We start from the raw sequence: 17,956 nt of genomic DNA, 5'->3' as shown, positions 1-17,956 counted from the left end.
CTTACCCCAACCCTGAACTGATCTCTAAAGACTCATAATACTGGGTGTTTCAATTGAATATAGCAATGAACTAGAAAAAAAAGTACAGTGGTTCAGAGTTAAGTGAATACACCCTCTTAAGTATACCTAAGTGGAAATACCACAACAGAAGAATGTAGATTTCATTGACAAAATACTTTCTATGCTATATATTTCATTTCAATTAATGTTCATTGGAGATGATTAGAAATAACAAAATGCTCAGGAATTAGGACAGCAATACTCATTGAACTAAGTTGTTTTTTCTCACTCGTGGGATTTCTCACTTATTTGACCTGTTTAAGTATTTCTTGAACTTCTTATTGTCTTGCAGATTAATGTACTTCGAAACCGAGTCAATGATCATCAGAAGGTGTAAGTTTTGAACACTCAATGTCACAGTTATGATGTTGGCATGATCAATACCACTCCTTACTGGACCATACAAATCACAGTTTAGTGTTCTGTAAAAGCTGTGTTTTTTTTTAACCTGTTCCATCATAATGTTCCAAGTTAAGGCATTGTGTAATGTGGAGGGAAAATGAGGGGTGATGATGTGTTGTTCTTGGAGATGGTGTAAGCTGTGGGGTTGAATGATATGGCCTAAAAAGCTGTGGCAAGTTGCTGTAGTGCATCTTCTTGATGGTACACACAGTGCATCGGTGATATAAGTGGTGACTGTTGAAGGTGTTAGATGTGTGCGCAGTCAAGTGGATTGTTTTCTCCTGGATGATGTCAAGCTTCCTATATGTTATTGGAGCTGCTCTCATCAGGGCAAGTGGAAACTATTTCAACTCACTTTTGACTTGTTAACTTGAATTTGAATTTAAATTCCACGAAGTGCAGTGATGGGATTTAAACTCATGTCCTCTTGGGCTTCTGGATTACTATTCCAGTGATAATATGACAATATCACTACCTCCTCCATCAATCAGCAATAATTGATTGACAATTGCCAAGACTATTATTATCTGATTTTGTTCTATAAATTCTGATTTCTTAAATCAATCCATACTGAAATAATCTCTTAGATTATTATTTCATTATAATTCTTCCCATTTTCATCACATGTAATACTTTAACCTCTTGCTAAATAATTAATTGTGACACACATACCTAGATTTGAACAGCAAAGACCCATTTAAGGAGAACTTGGACAAATACATGAAGGTCAAAGGAATAGAAAAATAAGCTGATAAAGTAGATGGAATCAAGTGAGAGGAGACTATTATGGAGCATAATTATCAGCTTAAAAGACTTGTTTCTTTCTTGCAAATTCTATGTAATGTGAGGTTGAAAAAAACTGCAATAACTCGTCGCTATTTTTCCCCCTTTTAGCTCAAAGCGTGGCAAGGGGAAAGTTTCAGGTCGTTGGAAATGAGGGAAGTATGGAATCACGTCTGATATTTGGCAGAAGCATTTGTCAAATGATCCCATAATCTCAATTGCAACTGTTCTACTACTCTCAGTCAACTCCTATCGTGTCCTAATTCTTCTCCTTTAGTTTCTTTGAAAGAACATTCTAATTTGACTACTGTAATTATCATGTCATTCAATGTTTTAGTTTCTATGATGACAAAACCCTTGTTATATTTTAAGTATTTCATTTTTTTGTGGTTCAAAGTAGTCAATGTTTTGCATAATAGTTGTTTCTTTGTCATGAATGAAATCTGACCATTTATTTAAATAATAATGAAGACAGAAAGCAAATCACTGCAAACCACAGTTAAGCTTTTTTTATTTGCTGATGGGCAAATTATTTCAGGATGGCTGTTTACTGATCGACTATCAAGTGGATAAAGCAGATGACTTGAGGCATTTGAACATTTCCAACTAATTTGTAGAGAATGTTTCATGAAAATGCCTAATTATTTTATTTCTGAGCTAATGTTTCTCCAGAAAAGAAACTGCAATTGCAGAGACAGTGAAGATTTGAGCCTTGTTCGTTCTCTGAATTCTAGTTTATAATGACTTAGCATATGGATTGAACCAAAATCCCAAATGTTGGAGACATAACAATGCACAGTCGAAGCAGTGAGCATTTTGAATTTCGAAAGAATATTCACGATCCAAAACCGTTGTTTGAGTTTTAATGTGTAAAATAACTGCCGTGAACAAAAGTCACTGTTAATCACACAATATGATGAACATCTGCACAAAGTCAAATGAATTATGTGCATGTGTTTATTAATATGCCCAATTCTGGCTTCTTTAATTATGGCAAATGCTCTTAATTGGCTCACAGTCATCGAAAATGAGCTAGAGCTGATTTATGATGCAACTTTGTTACTGATATCCTAGCTGTGAAATAGAATTTTTGATGTTTGCCGTATATGAGTATTATCTATTAGATTCAGTTCATAGCTATTTAAGAATATTTAAATTACCTTTCTATTGTATCATTAAAGCTGCAATAGAGAAATGGTTGATTATTAACATTTCTTTGTTTTATTTTCATGAAATCCCAGTTTGAATGCACTAAGTTTCTCCTTACAGAATACCTGTTTGATTAGGTCTATTTAATACATCAATGTGCCAGTCAAGTTAAATCCACTGAAAATGCAATTATCCCTGGTATTAACAGAAATATATATCCAACTGTGGAACACAATACTTCCAAATAGTTTGTTTCCTTATACAACTTAATAAATACTACTTAGTGTACAGGTCTGAGGAGACCACAAACATAGTTGCATTTAATGCACTGGTCTTGTAATAAAACAAAATGCCTGTGGTGCATACTAGATTACTGTGATGTGTAATCACATTTTACATTTTTTTTCCAAATCTGCATATTCATAACCTAAACTCGGTTAAAATATAAACCGTGCGAAACATTTGTTCTTGCATCACACACTGAAGGCTGCCAGCTCATGAGCACTGCACCATGCACTGTGACAGATTAGACTGGCAGTCTTCTGCTTTTGGTCTACTTCATCTTGAAGAGAAGCATCATATTAAAAGGTTTTCTAATCGGTTAGAATCTTCCCAGAATCCAGTGAGCTCTGGAATATGTTGACCAATGCCTCCTTGATCTCAATAGCCATTTTCTTTAAAATCTCTTGGATTCATGCCATCAGGTCTTTGCAATTTTTCTGACATTAGTCCTATTAATGAACTATTAAACAGAAAAGAGGCTTCAAAAGTCAGATCACAGCTTTGTTGACAGTGGTGCTCGCATTACACATTAAAGTGGAGGGTGTGATGGGACAAAGGTAATCGCCAAGATTGCAATTGAGGAAACTGCTGACAACAACCAGATATTTTAATGTAAGTTAATAAATTGTTTCTGGTCCTGATGCTTTTACTGCCATATCCCATCATGCACCATCAACTTTTATTCCTGCTCAGATACTACCATTTCTGCCATCTTCCTCTACTCTATTTCTCTTCTATTCATGTATGGTAAGAGAAAGAGTTGCTAAAGTAAGTGTGTGACCCTTGGAGGATGCAAGTTGGGAATTAATATTGGAGGAGAAAGTGAGGACTGCAGATGCTGGAGATCAGAGCTGAAAATGTGTTGCTGGAAAAGCGCAGTAGGTCAGGCAGCATCCAAAGAACAGGAGAATCGACGTTTCGGGCATCATGCCCGAAACATCGATTCTCCTGTTCCTTGGATGCTACCTGACCTGCTGCGCTTTTCCAATTAATATTGGAGAACAGGGAAATGGCAGATAGTTAAACCAATATATTACACTAGTCTTCACAATAGAGGCCACAAACATCCCAATGATAACAGAAGCAAGGTGCTCCTGGAAGAAAGATTTTATAACAGACTCTATTGTGAGGAGCAAAATATTCATAAAATTAATGGGACTAATGTCAGAAAAATTGAAGGACCTGATGGCCTGCATCCAAGAGATTTAAAGGAAATGGCTACTGAGATCGAGGAGGCATTAGTCAAAATATTCCAGAACTCACTGGATTCTGGGAAGATTCCAAACAATTTGAAAACCTTTTAATGTGATGCTTCTCTTCAAGATGAGAAGGAAACCAAAAGCAGGAGACTGCCAAACTGGTTTGCCACTAGGATAATGCTGGAGTTTGTTATTAAGGGAAAGAAAAAATAAGATATTTAAAAAACGCTCAACACAATTGATTATAAGCAACATGACTTTTTGAAAGGGAAACTATGTTTGACAAATTTGCTGAAGTTCTTTGAGGATCTAACAAACAGAATTGAGAAAAGGGAACCGGTAGATATATTTGGATTTCCGGAAGGCATTTGATAAGGTGTTACATAAAAGGTTATTGCACAAGATAGGAGCTCATGGTATTGGTAGCAATGAATTAGCATTAATTGAGGAAAAAACAGAATTTGTCAGAAGAGCTCTGCAGGTCTGGCAGCATCTGTGAGGAGAAATCAAACTTTGATTAAAACAGTTGAAATCAAACACTACTAGTGGAGTACCAAGAGGATCAGTCCCAGAGTTTCAAATTACACAATACGTACTGCCTGCTTCAAGTTATTAATATAGATAATGTATCCACATTAGTTGACAATACAAAAATAGGTGGAAGGACATTTAGCAATGAGGACAAAAGGAACAGGATGTTGGTGAGGCTACATCTGAAATACTGTGTATGGTTTTGGTCAAATATTTAAGGAAGTTTATACTGGCATTGGGGGCCATTCAAAAGATATTCTTGAAGCTGGCTCCTGAGATGAAAGGGTTGGAAGAATTTCTTCTCTCAGAAAGCAGTAAATGTCTATTAAGCATACCCTGGAGAGTTGTGGATAGATCACTAAGCATTTAAAAAGTAGATGGATAGTTGAAAATTTGGGGATTTGAAGATTGTGATGAGCTGATTCCAAAGAGGATTTGAGAATGAGACTTGTCCTTTCCATAGGATGGGGGATTTCAAGATTAAGGGGCACAGTTTTAAGGTGAGAGGAGCGAGATTTTAAAAAAGACATGAGGGGGCAAGTGTTTTACACAAAGAGTGGTTAGCGTGAGAAATGAACTTCCTGAAGAACTGATAGATGCGGGTGAAATTACAACGCTAAAGAGACATTTGGATAGGTACATCAATAGGAAAGATTAGAAGGGATGCGTGCTAGAAGCAGGCAAGTGAGACTAGTTGGACTGTGCTGTATGACTCCGTGAAACCTTGGACAGATCATACATGATTTTGCTACATTCCAGAGCAGGCTTTATGGGTGCTGAATGGTCTATATCAATTTCTTATGTGGCTATAATCCTGTTGCTGACCCAAATCTCCAATTATCTTCAAGATCTAATTTCAAAGCCATTGTCTAATGTTCCTCTGGTCACATTTCATACACTATAGCTTAAATATAATCTAGTTGAGTGAGGTGTCAGCTTCTAGGTATCCCCAGTTGCCATCAGTATCTATTCAGACTGGTATTTTAGACTGTTATGAAGAATAGATGGGGCAATGGGTGAGGTGAGAAGCTGACTAAACCCAACTACAGGGGCCATAGATAGTTACATGGAAAAGCAGAATGGAATGATGATTGTGTTTCCTCTAATGTGTGTCCTGCATGAAATGGGTCAACAGCTATTGAAGGAAGGTTGTTTACAATAGAGGTGAATTAGTATTGCAAAGTGAAAACAATAGCATCACTGTCTGAGAAGAGATGAGGCATAGACAGAAGCATATCACTCTATGAGGTGGGAGGAGAGTGTCAGAGTTGGGAGGCATGGGCAATATGGCCAGAAGGAGGCTGGTATTGAAGGAAGGCTGTTTGTTGGAGGGGGCTGGATCAGTTTACAGGAGTGGTGGGTATTCAAGTTGTTGGATCAGGTGTTTGGGTTGGGGAGGGTAAATCTGGGTAAATGATTGGAGATCCATCTTGTGGTGAGTTGGAAGTGGGAGTCTGTTTTACAGATTTCCAGGAGTTAGAGCAGATTTAAATCATAGAGTCATAGAGACGTACAGCATGGAAACAGACCATTCGGTCTAACTCATCCATGCCAACCAGATATCCCAACCTAATCTAGTCCCATTTGCCAGAGCTTGGCCCACAGCCCTCTAAAGGCTTCCTATTCAAATACCCATCCAGATGTTTTTTAAAATGTTGCAATTGTACCAGCCTCCACTACTTCTTCTGACACGCACCACCCTCTGTGTTAAAAGGTTACCTCTTAGGTCCCTTTGATATCTTTCCCCTCTCACCTTAAACCTATGCCCTCTAGTTCTGGACTCCCTCACCCCAGGGAAAAGACTTTATCTGTTTATCCTATCCATGCCCCTCATGATTTTATAAACTTCTATAAGGTCACCCCTCAGCCTTTGACGCTCCAAGGAAAATAGCCCCAGCTTATTCAGCCTCTCCCTATAGCTCAAATCCTCCAACCCTGGCAACATCCTTGTAAATGTTTTCTGAACATTTTCAAGTTTCACCATATCCTTCCAATAGGAAGGAGACCAGACTTGCACGCAATATACCAAAAGTAGCCTAACCAACATCCTGTCGAGCTGCAACATGGCCTCCCAACTCCTATACTCAAAGCTCTGACCAATAAAGGAATGCATACCAAACACCACCTTCACTATCCTATCTACCTGTGACTCCACTTTCAAGGAGCCTTGAACCTGCACTCCAAGGTGTCTTTGTTCAGCCACACTGTTATGCATTTCAAAAAATCCAGCACTTCCTCCTCTATAATATGGACCTTTTTCAAGATGTCACATCTATTTCCTCACATTCTATATCTTCCATGTCCTTTACCACAGTAAACACTGATGCAAAATACTTGTTTAGTATCTCCCCCATCTCCTGCGACTCCACACAAAGGTTGCTTTGCTGATCTTTGAGGGGCCCTATTCACTCCCTAATAACCTTTTTATCCTTAATGTATTCATAAAAACTCTTTGAATTCTCTTTAACCCTATTTGCCAAAGTTATCTCATATCCCCTTTTTGCCCTCCTCTTAAGTATACTCCTACTGTCTTAATACTCTTCTAAAGATTTATTTGATTTCTTCTGTCTATACCTGACATATGCTTCCTTTGTTTCCTTAACCAAACCCTCAATTTTTCTAGTCATCCAGCATTCCCAACACCTACCAGCCTTTCCTTTCACCCTAACAGGAATATACTGTCTCTGGATTCTCATTATCTCATTTCTGAAGGCTTCCCATTTTCCAGCCATCCCTTTACCTGCAAATATCTGCCCCCAATCAGATTTTGAAAATTCTTGCCTATTACTATCAAAATTGGCCTTCCTCCAATTTAGAACTTCAACTGTTAGATCTGGTCTATCCTTTTCCATCACGATTTTAAACCTACTGGAATTATGGTCGCTGGCTCCACAGTGCTCCCCCACTGACACCTCAGTCACCTCCCCTGCCTTATTTCCCAAGAGTAGGTCAAGGTTTTGCACTTTTTCTTGTCGGTCCATTCACATACTGACTCAGAAAATTTTCTTTTACACTCTTAACAAATTCCTCTCCATCTAAACCCTTAACACTATGGCAGTCCCAGTCTATGTTTGGAAAGTTAAAATCCCCTACCATAACCACCCTATTATTCTTACAGATAACTGAGATCTCCTTACAAATTTGTTTGAAGTCCTACTAACATTTACTGGCCAACTAATCTAGAACCCTCCAAAGTTTCTCTCTGCAATTCAGAATTAGGGACTTTTTTTGAAGGTTCCAAATGAAAGGTAATTACCCTTTGGGACATGAAAATTCCTGGATAATTATTACATAGTGTATCAGACATCTGAGGATTCCCATAATGCAGCAGTCAGGGTATATCCGATTTCTGACTGTCTGGAGACTGGGAAATTTGAACCTATGTCCAACTCTAGCCACCCAACACTAATTGATTTGCTGGTTACTTAAAACCATTCTAAATAAAATCTCTTGGAAATTCACAGGGAACAGTGAAAACTAAACCTGCAACAGTATATGGTAGTGATTATCAAAATTGACTTCACATCTTCAATGATTAGTTCCCTGACCTTTGTGCTTTGAGTCAGAGTTACATGCTGTGGCTTATATATATGAACTGTTACCCTTCAAACATTGCCTCCCTGCTGGGAATTCATGATCACTATTTATTCATGTTTAACGAGTTGCACCCTTTGGCTACAGTCTCTGACAATGTTTTCACAAGCAATTGACTTTGTCATTATGACCTGAGGAGAAACAGATACTGGATTGGAGGCGGGCCTAATTAAGCAAGAACCTGTTGACATCAACTGAATGATATTTTGCTGCAGGGAAAGCCAAATATAAACCTAAGTATAATAAACTTATAAATAACACTGGCAAGTGTTAATTACTACACACATGAGCACGTTCAAGTTTGTGGCCTCATTCATTCTGGCAAAATATTCGAAAATGATATTTCTTGATTAAATAAGTGAAAGTCGTGCTTCTTTGTGATGAATTGGAAGAAGTGCTGAGACAGCGATGGTGATTCTACTGCTTACTGACCTCCTGAAGGAGTTCAGGTAAGAACAGGGCAAAACTTGATTGTGTATAACAGCAGAAAATGCTGCAAACATGCAGCGTAGCAAGCAAGATTTTGGGAATGAGAAACTGAGCTATTCTATTGTGTCCAAAACCATTCACCAGCAATGTTGCTTTCTTACATTGCCTACATGCAGATGAACATCTACATGCATTCCAGTTAACACTTTCAGACCCTGATCATTCCTGTGTGCAATTTGACTGCCAGTTTGGAACCCAATTCCATTACATCCATTTTCCCTTCAGTATTTTCCTCCTTTTTCTTCTTCACTCTATCCATCCTTGATCTTTTTCTCCTGTCATTAAGATTTTTTAAAAACACTTTCCCCCTTGCGTTTGCTTTCCCAACCTTCTACTCTAACTGTTAAATTCTCCTCATCTTCCTGCTTTCCTGTCACAATTGTAGAGTGAACTTCCTCTTAAATAAATCTCTCCATCTCAGCACGCTATTAAGGGCTCATCAAATAACCCAGTGCCTCTCCAATCTCAACTGCTCCTATCCTAATCACTCAGCAATCATCCCAAACAATACAATAACTGGGGACTAATCAACTCCCTGACCAATTTATCCTTCTTGTTGAATCTGTCACGAGCTTAGTTCTCCTCACTCCTCTCTTCATGCTTCCAAAATGGCTATTCATTTGTATAAAAGGAGCCTTTGCAGTCCATGAATAACTTCGAGACAATTGCACCAATATCCTGACACTGATAGAAAACTTGTTACGGATTGTTGACACCCTCCCTTTATTGAAGCCACCATCCTGGCCATACCTCTCTTTACTTGCCTCACTCAAACTGTCACAATGATCATGCAGCACTTTTCTCTAAATCATGCCTTGGTCTGGCTTTTATTCTCAAGCACATTTACCATTTAAGCAATTTAACTTGTTCCACTCACCTCTCACTGGAAAACCTCATTCTCTTTTGCTCATCCAAGTACTGTGCTAGATTTCCCATTGGGGAGATATCTTTACTGCTTACCTTCCTCAATTTCCTGAGCACCTTCTCATTCTCAATGATTTGGTCATTCATCATAGTTCTTCATACGTTCTGTCCTCACAGCTCTTCTGCATTCCCTTAATCTTTTCTTCCAAACAAACTTCCAACTCATTCTTAGTTAATGACCTTGCATTTCATATGGTCTTGCTGCCTCTCCAGAATTAGTTAAAGAGAAAGTCATCTCTGCTCTCTTTCTTGTAATGTTCCACCCACACTCCCCATTCCCCTCCAAACCTTACATCACTTTGAATCAGTCCCTGGAAAAATCTCTTGCCAATTCACCTAACCCTAGTTGTCGAGTTTTTTATCTTCCATTCACCACACACGGTAAACCACACCCTCACCTTTGGAAGCTTTAGTCCCCATTAAAGCCAATACTCTCTCTCTCTCTCTCTCTCTCTCTCTCTCGTCCTAATGTTCCTCCAGTACAGTCCTCATCTCCACTCGCTTAAGAGTGACACACTTAAATTGGAATAGATGTGGTGGACAATTGATGTAGCTATTCACTGCCAGATCTGAGTGGACTGAATAAAATACTATCAGGTTGTTGTTTTTATCTGGTAAAACCTGATCTGGTATTCCAAGGTCATCCTGTAACAAAAGGGTAAACCCCAGATTATTTTGTTGACTACAAACTGTTTTTTTTTACTCTTGTCTCCTCCTCCTTTCTCTCCAACAAATTGTGCAAGGTGGTCATGAATTTCTTTGTCATCATGATTGAGATCATCTAATCAGCTGAAATGAATTAAAAATAATTCAACAGCCTGACCAAACCCAACAGAAGCCCTGCCTGCTCTGGCACTTAGTTTTTGAAGCACAGGTGACTGGCTTGGCAGGATGACCAATGGATACCATCCAAAAGCCTATTTGTTGTCTTCTGCCCAAATTGCGATGCACCAAATACACAAATTGACTTCTGGTGGAATTTTGTGCCATTGATAATTTGGAAATCCAGTGACATTGGATTCTGGACCATTTTCTGCCCTTCATCCCAGATTGCGCTGCTGCAAGACACTTTGGCTGCTAGGAATTTCAGCATCCTGGTGTTCAGTCTAGTTTACAGTTCATCACAATAAATACAAGCTGAAGAAGGCCAGAGATACAAGATTAGTAGAAGGTAAAATCTAGGCTATGGCAGATGGAAAACAATGAGTAACTTCAGCAAGCAATGCGCTGAGGTAAGGAAATGACCGAGGCACTGTAGACAGATTAACCCAATAACTTTAAGCAAGGACAGTCAGCAGTTTCTAAGGGTTTAGAGGCAATAAAGCCTGGTGTGGCTGCCTCCCAGCCTTGTATAGTGGCCTCCCACTGTGCAGGGGGGGAGGCCCCCTGGCCTGGCATCCTCTGAAGTGATCCCTCAGCCTTGTGATCTTCAAGGTGTGGCCTGGAGCCAGGACCCAGGTGCAGTCTGGAGTCTAGGTGCCAGCATGGTCTGGCCTGGAAGGCCACTCTTCTGGACTTTTATATCTGTAATGCTGAACATTTCATTTCTCTTTTTTCCTCAGATCTTGTAACTATAGGATCTGAATGGAGGTACCTTAGTACCTAAGATGGTGCTGTAAGGGTGACATATAAATGTTTCACTGTACTCACTGAATATATGTGAAAACAAAGCCGAAGTAAATCTAGATAATCACACAGCATCACTCGCACAAAAAGGTCCTGGGTACAGATAAGAGATGGTGCAAATAGACAGCATGGTAGAGTGCACACAAGTGTCGAAGTTCCGATAAAATTGGAAGGATGACAGCACAAACTGTAAGGAGAGAGAGGATACGAAACCACACTTTGACTTGCATGAAATAGCTAACTTGGAGATTTATTTTTAATCAATGTTGCATGTAGCCATTGTAATGTGAAAATGCATAAATATGTTATTTTGAACTGTGGCTGATTCTGAGGTCTGTCCTGTGTTACGTTGGTGCAAACTTGAATAAAGTTCTCCTTGTTACAATTTATTCAGACTGAAGACTCAATTTGTGCAATTTAGTCACTTTCTATTCTCTAAAACAAACTTAAAGCTACAACCGCCGAACATCAATACTGTGTTGTAGTTTCTGTTGATGTATCATTTACTGTCTAATGTATCTATTTGGCAGCTTATAATTTAAGTTACAGTTTAGAAGAGTAGTTATTTGCTGAGGGTGAATACATGAGGCTGTTTGATATATCCAATAGAGGAGTCAAAATTCATTAACATTAGGCGTCTGCTCAATTGTAAAGGAAGCATAAATTTCCTGTTCAGCACTGAGTATAATTTTGGTAGTGAGACTGGCTGAGGACATAGAAAATGAGAAAGACATCTAACATCAAAACTATAATCAGGAATAGTACTAATTAATAATGGCAATAATTAAAAGCGAAGTATATCTGTTCTGATGGGAACACATTTCTGTCTTTGTTACGAAATCTGACTAAACACATCGTTTTGTGCAGGTGGAGACGTGAGTTGACATGTATCAGACCGGGAAACAATGGTTCCAAATAACTTCTAATTTAAATCATGCAGTTACTCACTTAAAAACATCAAGAGGGTGTGTTAAAAATGATTTATCTATTATACTTAGAAAAAAAGCTTAATGCAGCAGTTTTATAGGATTTATTTATAATTAATTCATGCTTAGGACACCCATGATGATTGCACAATAGCATTGATTCGTGCCCTGAGGTATCATTATAGCCCTGGGAGAGACGTACAACAGTAACATTTAACTCTTAAAGGAATTAACATTTTTCCTTACTTCTTTGATCAAACATATTTTCATTTTATTTTTAAAGTGCAAATATGATTTATGAATTATGGCCTTTTTTAATAAACCTTTATAATCTTTGTTTGAACATGACACTGAATAAACCTTGTTGTGGCCAAGTGAGGAGATGGAAAAGTGAGAGATGATTTAACCCTCCTCACATAGTCATAACAAAATGTGCAATAGTTCTAATCAATTAATCGAAAATGAGGCAAAACATATTTCTAGTATTCATTTTTGCAAATCTTGACATCTGTTTCCATTGCTCATTTTTCATGGAACAAATCACTAAACTAAAATCTCGAGCTTGGGAGGCATTGATCTCCATCAAGTTGAACGGGTTTAGAAAAGATTTACAAGGATGTTTCCAGGGTTGGAGGATTTAAGCTATAGGGGCAGGTTGAATAGGCTGGGGCTGCTTTCCCTGAAGCATCGGAGGCTGAGGGGTGACTTTATCGAGGCTTATAAAATTATGAGGGACGTGGATAGGGTAAATAGACAAAGATTCTTCCCTGGGGTGGGGGAGTCCAGAACTAGAGGTGAGAGGGAAAAGATATAAAAAAGACCTAAGGGCCAACTTTTTCATGCAGAGTCTGGTACTTGTATGGAATGAGCTGCCAGAGGAAGTGGTGGAGGCTGGTACAATTGCAACATTGAAAAGGCATCTGGATGGGTATATGAATAGGAAGGGTTTGGAGGGATATGGGACAGGTGCTGGAAGGTGGGAGTAGATTGGGCTGGGATATCTGGTCGGCACGGACAAGTTGGACTGAAGGGTCTGTTTCCGTGCTGTACATCTCTGTGACTCTATGACTCTTAATAAAGCTAACCAGGAGACTCCAGTGTTCTAATCTCCTGCTATAGATGTATTGAAAGATTTACAGAGGTAATCAGTCTGTTTGGCCTGATTATGAAATCATTTCTCACTGTTATCAGATTCTGGATTTGCACTTAAGCTCAGACGTAGGGATGCTTCCCATTGTGACACGCACCCTCCCCTGGTATTCCTGGGTTAACATTAAAATGTAAATAATTTTTGATTCTTTAATGCCTCCATGCTGTAACATATATGGCTTTCTGAATTTTACAGTGCTACATAAATGAACTGGTTTCTGTAGCACCAAGCCTCTTTGTGGATATTTTCTTATCAACCTAATCAGAGATGGTATTACACAACCCTAGAGCAAGTGGGACCTGAACCAAGGTCTGCTCGCCCATACCTTAGATTTTCCAGAGAGACAGGAATATATTTGTATAGTCAGCAACTATAAAGAGTTTATTTTTAAAAATTATTCTATTCAGAGGTGGTATACAGTAAGACATTACGGGAGTAAGTGTGCCTTGAACTCAGCTCTTTCAGCTCAGAGGTAGGGACATTACCATTGCACCTTAAGGACCCCTAAAATCCAGGAACTGCAGTAAGACTCCATTTGGCTAACATAACTTGAACATGCAACTTGCTGATCTATAGTGTCACAGGTCTATTACAAGCTCCTTTGTATGCTAAGAGATTGGGTGAAATGAATTCAAGAAGTTACAACTGAAATTGAAGATTAGCCATAATATACTCCTATTTTCTGTTCTTATGACTCGTATGTGCCTTCAGTAATTGTATCTTTTCTGATCTTATACTGTGAATAAAGTGAAACTAAAATACATGAGCTTGCTGCAATATTATTTGCTTTAGATTCAGATTGAAGTGCATAATATCAGCTGCATGTTTGTTTTAGTTATCTCCACCCTGCCTATGGGCGTGTTTGAGGCTACAAGTCTGGAAATGTTTCATTCCTTGCAGTGCTTTGACCTGTAACAACATAGTAATACATCACCATTATTCACCGAGCTTCCAAAGTTTGAAATCTTCCCTTGGACTATGTGATTGTTTCGATACATTCTACTCACTTGTCAATTAACAGAGGATACTTCCATTATTATCTCTGTTAAAGATACAGAAATAGAAAGAAATACACTGCCATCAAGACAGATATTTGAGACTGAACTTTCTCATTAGAGGCTGTGTTAATCTTGAGGAGTTTCATTGGTGGTGGTGGGTGGGGGGGAGTTTGCCATCATAGTTCACCATGACATTTGTCACACAATCTGTCACTATGATACAATTACAACATTTAAAAGGCTTATGGATGGGTTTATAGGAAGGGTTTAGAGGGATATGGAACAAATACTAGCAAATGGGACTAGATTAATTTTGGATATCTGGTCAGCATGGATGAGCTGGACCGAAAGGTCTGTTTCCATGCTGTACAGCTCTACGACTCTATTCACCACCCAGGCTAGACAGTGTGCTTCTCATGCAGCAACAAGTCAGCTGGGAACGCTTGCTGCTGCTAGGATTTCACCTCATTCACCGGCCTCACAATTAAACCTGAGTTACACTCTAATTTTAACACTACAAGCCAGAAACTTGATATTCCTCTGCTGGACCATTTCAGGAAAGGGCAGGTTTCTGAATGGGATGCTGGCTCCTGGTCTCAGTGAATGGGACCTGTAGGTGTTAGTGGGTGGAGTGGTGAAGAATGGGCCCATTCTTTTCCTGTCAACCAACGAAGGAGGTCCCAGCGAGCCGAGGCTCCAGTGGCAGCCCAGGTCAGTGTTATTTCATGCAGCAAAAGACATGTCCACTGTGCTCGAAGAAGGTGAATAATCATCTAAAGTTGGTCAGTGTCACAATCATCTCCCTGCTTCCTCATGCTCAGTCTAATTTTGCCACTAGACTGTAACATCAGCAAGGTTTATGGTCCTTCCTCATCATTGCATCCATCACCTACACTCAACAGGTGTCACCCATCTCATCCTTCTCAAAAACAAGCCCTTCTTGACCTCTGCACTTCCTACTCACTCAGTCAGGACACTTCACCATCTCTACTGCTCCTATACTTTGAGCTTGAGAGGCCTCACTCTCCGTCAAGCATAGCTATCCCTATCTCTGAGCTCAAAATTCTCTTTTCAGGTCTAAAGCAGGACTTTAGAACAGTGAGTAACAATTTTATGACCTGCTAAACAGACCAGTTATCACTATAATTGCTCTTCCATCCATTTTCTTCTCAGTCAAAGATTCATTTTGACCGATTGCAGTGGAAAAGTTCTCATATCCAGGCAGAGAGGTGGTATGATTGACATTTGGTTTCTCACACCATGGAAAAAGATTTTCAAGATGTTTAGAGAGGATCAGGATTGCAAAAATCTATGCCATGACGAACCAGTCAGTTTTCTTGTGCTATCCTATGCTGTCCTCTCATTGCTGTTAACTTACTCTAAAGATGCTCAAAATAACTCTACAACATAACCAAGAGCCGCTGTTCCCTTATTCAAGCACCAGTGGCATCCATATAACCTTTGACTCAAGAAAGAACAACATCTCAGGTCATCAACCCCTCCTCCATCTCTGAAAAGAAGTAGCTACAGATTCCTCTGAGAATCTCCTGCATTCTCCTCCAGCTCAGCCACTTTCATATCAGAGGGTGCTCTATCCAGGTTGGATTTGGTAGCACAATCTGGTCAGCCCATCACTGGCATGTCCCTGAAGCTAGCCAAGGAAGAAATACCCCATGTCGCTGGGTTTCAGAGGATTGTCAGAGACCAGGCACCTGCTTATTCCCCGACAGACAATGATCTCTTGATGTTGGTCATTAATGGCTTTGTACAAATACTCTTATAGTCAAGGATGCAGTAGGCAGTTTGACAAAGACATCTCGATAAAGTTTCAAAAGAGACAGACGCTCAGCCATAACCCCTCCCAGAAATTCAAGACCAATATTATGAGGAGATGGTTATGTTGTGGTCATATCACTGGATGAAGAATCCAAAGGCCATCCAAAGTTCTGGGACACTAGATCAAATTCCACCAAATTTAAATTCAATTCATAATACTGGAATAGAAGTTAGCCTCAGTTCTGGTTCCATGAAAATACCACTAATTCCTGTAAAAATGTACTTGGTACACTAATTTCCTTTAGGGGAGGAAACTTTTCATCCTTACCTGGCCTGGTCCACATGTAACTCCACACTCACTTAACTGTTCTCTGAAATGGCCTCAAAAGCCACTCAGTTCAAGGGGTAATCAACAAATGCTGAACCTGTTTGCAATACCCACATCTTATGGAAAACTATAGCACAGGATCCTACATTTTTCACTTACAAATTACAATTTTTTTTCCAATTTCACCTCACCTACATTGTAACATTTCCTTTTACTTGCTTGTGAGCATGTCTCAGAACTTGGAAAGCTTTTACCTTTTCAATAATACTTACTTTTTATTTTACTGAATGAGTTTACAATAAAACTAACTCTTCTTTTTATGAACTCAAGATATCTGGCAGGCCTGTTTCTTCCTCGTTATATATTTGGTCAAATATACATTCAACTGATTAAAAAAACATACTTTTTAAAAATAAAATTGAAATCCTGTGTGTTGAAGCTTACCATAAATTGGCTGAACACCGTTTTCATTGGTTTCTTGGAGGAAATTTCTGCATCAGGACAAGTGAAGTTTTCTTGTGTTATCATTCCAAACATGCCTTATTAACTATCTATCTCACCTCTATGCCCCCCCCCCCCAACTCATCTAATGCTAGCCCAATTCCATCATTTGCTGGAAATATTTGCTACTGGTTGGCATTCCCAGGACAGACCAACATCGCTAGCAATGGCGCCATATTTAAAAGAGCGTTGTGCACCTGGTCAACCAGAGCCCTGCATGGTTTGTGATATTCACCTGGGACATGGCAGAGAAGGAAAACTTTGCACATTACTTTGTGGTCAGGTACCTGGAGGTCTTGGTGGATACGATGGAGTAAAGGAGAACATGTGACATTTTTGGTGTATACGTGACTGAAGCATTGTGCAGGTGTGAGATTGTTGTAGCAATGAGCTGTATAGCAAGATGTCCACCCCCTGGCCTAAAGACTGCTGATCATAATGACAAATTGTTCCAGGTACCAAAGTCTTTTTCTGGCAGACCCACACACACTGACAGGCTGACTGACTGATTTTTCCATTTTCTTGCGTGTCCCTAGACCCCTGTAACTAGGAATTAGCACAGTTATTCTTCCTCCATTGTCCATGTATTAAATTACTAACCTTCATTTTTTCACTAAAAGGTTTGGAAGACCTTAATAAAAATTGCATTAAACAAATATGCCTCCAGTACAAAGCCCACAAAACCACTTCCAAAAAACGGCTTTCCCTTCTTAACAAACAAAATATAAATTAAGGTTAGGCTACCTTTTTCTGTATGTTAACCAATTTTAAATCCACACCTTTTACCCCCCTATTCGAATGGTACATCACCCCCACCCCACATGCTCTGACCTTGCTTGTTAATATTTTATGTGGAACATATCAAAAGCCTTCCAAAAAATCAAACACAGCACTTTCACTGGTTTCTTCCTATCCATTCTATTGACTACATCCTCAAAAAAAACTCCAACAGCTTTATCAAACATGATTTCACTTTCATAAATCCATGATAGTTCTGCCCAATCTTATCATTATTTGCTAAATGTTCAGCTAGCAAATCATTTGTAATAGTTTATAGTACTTTTATTACTGCTTATGCCTGGCTGAGAGATCTGGAATTCCCCACTATCCCTCTCCTTCCTTTTTTAAATAGTGAGCTTACAATTATTATCTTCGGAGCTGTGGGAACCATGCTAGAACTCGGAAGACATTGTCCTGATTTTAAAATACTTTGAGTTTGGGTTCAGAACTTATTTCAT

At 39.1% G+C, this 17,956-nt stretch overlaps 1 protein-coding gene across 5 annotated transcripts in view; it reads left to right on the top strand.

Annotated features, from left to right (window-relative positions):
• LOC140467141 (troponin T, cardiac muscle-like) overlaps positions 1-2,454 on the top strand; it is a 42,678-nt gene extending 40,224 nt beyond the window's left edge. For all 5 annotated transcript variants that reach the window (XM_072563213.1, XM_072563211.1, XM_072563212.1 and 2 more), the window contains 2 exons: positions 353-393; positions 1,357-2,454. In XM_072563213.1, the coding sequence (XP_072419314.1) occupies positions 353-393; positions 1,357-1,399 (84 nt within the window). In that variant the 3' untranslated portion in view covers positions 1,400-2,454. The remainder of the gene's footprint in view (positions 1-352; positions 394-1,356) is intronic.
• The last annotated feature ends 15,502 nt before the right edge of the window (positions 2,455-17,956 follow it).

Source organism: Chiloscyllium punctatum, chromosome 45 (assembly GCF_047496795.1).
Source record: "Chiloscyllium punctatum isolate Juve2018m chromosome 45, sChiPun1.3, whole genome shotgun sequence".
Lineage (NCBI taxonomy): Eukaryota > Metazoa > Chordata > Chondrichthyes > Orectolobiformes > Hemiscylliidae > Chiloscyllium > Chiloscyllium punctatum.
Note: the sequence above shows the minus strand (reverse complement) of the source record. Positions and strands in the feature narration are given on the sequence as shown.